The following is a 2,661-nucleotide window of genomic DNA, read 5'->3' as shown; positions in this document are numbered from 1 at the left end:
TTTTAGGACACCCAAGGACACTTTACAGGAAAAAACACAAGATTTTTCAGTGCTTCTATGGTGTTTTTAGGACTTTTATAGTGATTTTAGTGTTTCAGTGCTTTCAGGGTGCTTTTTAGTGGTTTTAGAGTGTTATTAGTGCTTACAGAGTGTTTTCGGTGCTTTCAATTTTTTTGTAGTGCTTTTAGAATGTTTTTAGTTCTTTTAGTGTTTTCAGTGCTTTTAGAGTGTTTTTAGTGTACATTATTCTTTTGTGTTCATCCTGCTTCAGACAGACGTTCCACTATTTTATATTTTGTTTATGATTTACGTTGCTATACGTTGGTATCTGATGGATGCTCCTCCATTAATTAACTTTATCAGCATTAAGATAAAAAATGTTAAATGTTTTCTATACCCCGCCACCCGCACCCCCATCCCTGAGATTTAAGGGTTTCAGGTTAACACAACTTTAGGCGCCTCCAGAACATTTTAATGGGGACTTTTAGAGWTGTGGAGATGTAYAAGAAAAGCTAAAGTTGTTTTTAATCTTAAAAATAACAGTAAACAGTTTAGTAAATTTCATCAATCTAAATACACAAATTTATTTTTAGTGTTTTCCTGCAGCTGCTCAGAATAAAAACAGTAAAGCATAATGAAAACTGTTTTTATTTAAAACATCAGATTCAGCCGTTTAAAATAAGCCAGCTGTTTTCTGGGCAGAGCCTGCTAAAATTTAACTAGTCTTTTTTCAGAATATCAGAGAAATTTTAAAGAAAACGAAGCAGAAAAACAGTTTTGTTTCATTTTTCTATCTTCAAAACATGTTAGAAGTCATTTTTTACACAGCAGCTAATGAACAAACAGCTTCAACCACTTCAGAATGAAGAAKTTTGAACTCACCAACAAGACATAAAAAGGTTTTAATCCACATTTTCCCAGAGTTAAATGCAGACAAACATCCTGAGTTTCTGAAAACATTTGTTTCCCAGGAAAAGAAAAACGCTTCAGGGACACCAGGCAGAGGAAATACAAAACTCTACAGAGACAGACTGACTGCAGCTGCAGAGAGGAGGAGGAGCKGGAGGGGCTGAAAGCTTCAAATACCAGGAAACATTTGCATTATTTACTGAACTGTTTCTGTTATCATTTAATTCTACATCTGCTTCTATCTGACAAATAACCTAACTCTATTTTAACCGCCTTTATTCCAATTTTATTCTGTTGTCCCAAAAACATGAGTCAAACATTTCAGTCATTTTAGAACTGAAAACATTTAAAAAATTAGGTAGAGGCTATATACAGCAAGTGGTTCGCTAAATGTATCAAACGAAGCAAAAGGGCTATAAAYCTAGCTGAAAAAGGCTAGCTAAAAACAGTAAAAGTAGCACATGGGAAAGTATTTCTAAAAAGTTACTTATTTTGAAAATTATGTTGCAAAAACTAACTGCCAGCCCCCTTCAGAAACAGATCAAAGTCTGAAGAATCAGTTTGATTGTAAAAAAGGTGTTTTTTTAAGCTCCTGTTCTGGCTGCTTCCATTGGTCCAATCTTCCAAACAGCGAATTTCTCTGTGTTTCTTTTCAAATAAATAAAAACTAAAGATTTAAAACCCATCATGAACAAAGTGTCTTCAGTCTTTTCTTCCTGCAGCATCTTTAATCTTGCATTCGAGGCCTGTTTGTGACTGAACACTAAACCACACGGCACTTCCTGTTGACTGATTCCAGATCTGTGCTCGTCCACTCAGACTGTGGTGTTACCCACACTCTGACCCACATCACGACAAGCAGAACACTTTCCTTTAACAGTCCATCTCACTTCTGCACAACTGAACCATAGAAACACATTTCTCACACAACCTGCAGCCAACATCAAACTTTTCAACTAAACTGTTCTGGGGGCCACAGTTCCTGCAGGCCAACAGCTAACATGCAATTACAATCATTAATGTGAATAAACCAAGTATGACTAAGATCTGATATCTTTGAAACAGTTTATTTAATTTTTATTTAATCATGAAGATAACATACAGAACCCTATGTAATAGCAATAGAGATAATAAAATATCTAAAACAGAAATAACACATCATGCCTCCTGTTTAACACAAATATAATTTTGACATCTCTGATTTTTTAAAAATTTTAAATCATTTTTTCACTTTCATTGTTTTATTATCAACTGCTTGTAGTTTCAACTGTCTTGGGTGTTCATAGAAATGTTTTTTTTCCAGCATCTAGTTAAGATTCTGATGTTTCTCAAGACACCACACATTTCTTTGTTGAACTAAATTAACTTACGGTAATTAAATTAGAAAACCGGGGGTTTTGACCAAATTTTGGTCACTTGCAGGTCAGATGTGGCCCGCAGGCCGCCAGTTGAATAGCCCTGGTCTAAACTAAATGGTTTAAACTAAAAAGTCTAAATTAAAGAGCCCAAACTAAAGGATACAAACTAAAGGGTTTAAACTAAATTGTCTAAAGCAGGGCTATTCAACTAAATTACTCCGGGAGCCACAGTTACTGCCGGTCAACAGCTGAGGGGCCGAACATCCAGCAATTAAAGTCATTATGTAAATAAACCAAGTAATATATAGATCTGTTACCTTTGAAATAGTTTATTTTGTTGCTTTTAACCATGAATACAACATACAGAACCCTATAAAAGTAGTGATAATTACAC

The 2,661-nt window shown here is 34.8% G+C and overlaps 1 protein-coding gene across 3 annotated transcripts in view; it reads right to left on the bottom strand.

Moving 5' to 3' along the window:
• LOC106524485 (CD48 antigen) overlaps positions 1-1,021 on the bottom strand; it is a 5,912-nt gene extending 4,891 nt beyond the window's left edge. For all 3 annotated transcript variants that reach the window (XM_014018299.1, XM_014018301.1, XM_014018300.1), the window contains exon 1: positions 883-1,021. In XM_014018299.1, coding sequence (XP_013873753.1) covers positions 883-913 — 31 coding nt within the window. In that variant the 5' untranslated portion in view covers positions 914-1,021. The remainder of the gene's footprint in view (positions 1-882) is intronic.
• Positions 1,022-2,661: the final 1,640 nt, after the last annotated feature.

The sequence above is a fragment of the Austrofundulus limnaeus genome, unplaced genomic scaffold (assembly GCF_001266775.1).
Source record: "Austrofundulus limnaeus strain Quisiro unplaced genomic scaffold, Austrofundulus_limnaeus-1.0 Scaffold189, whole genome shotgun sequence".
Lineage (NCBI taxonomy): Eukaryota > Metazoa > Chordata > Actinopteri > Cyprinodontiformes > Rivulidae > Austrofundulus > Austrofundulus limnaeus.
Note: the sequence above shows the minus strand (reverse complement) of the source record. Positions and strands in the feature narration are given on the sequence as shown.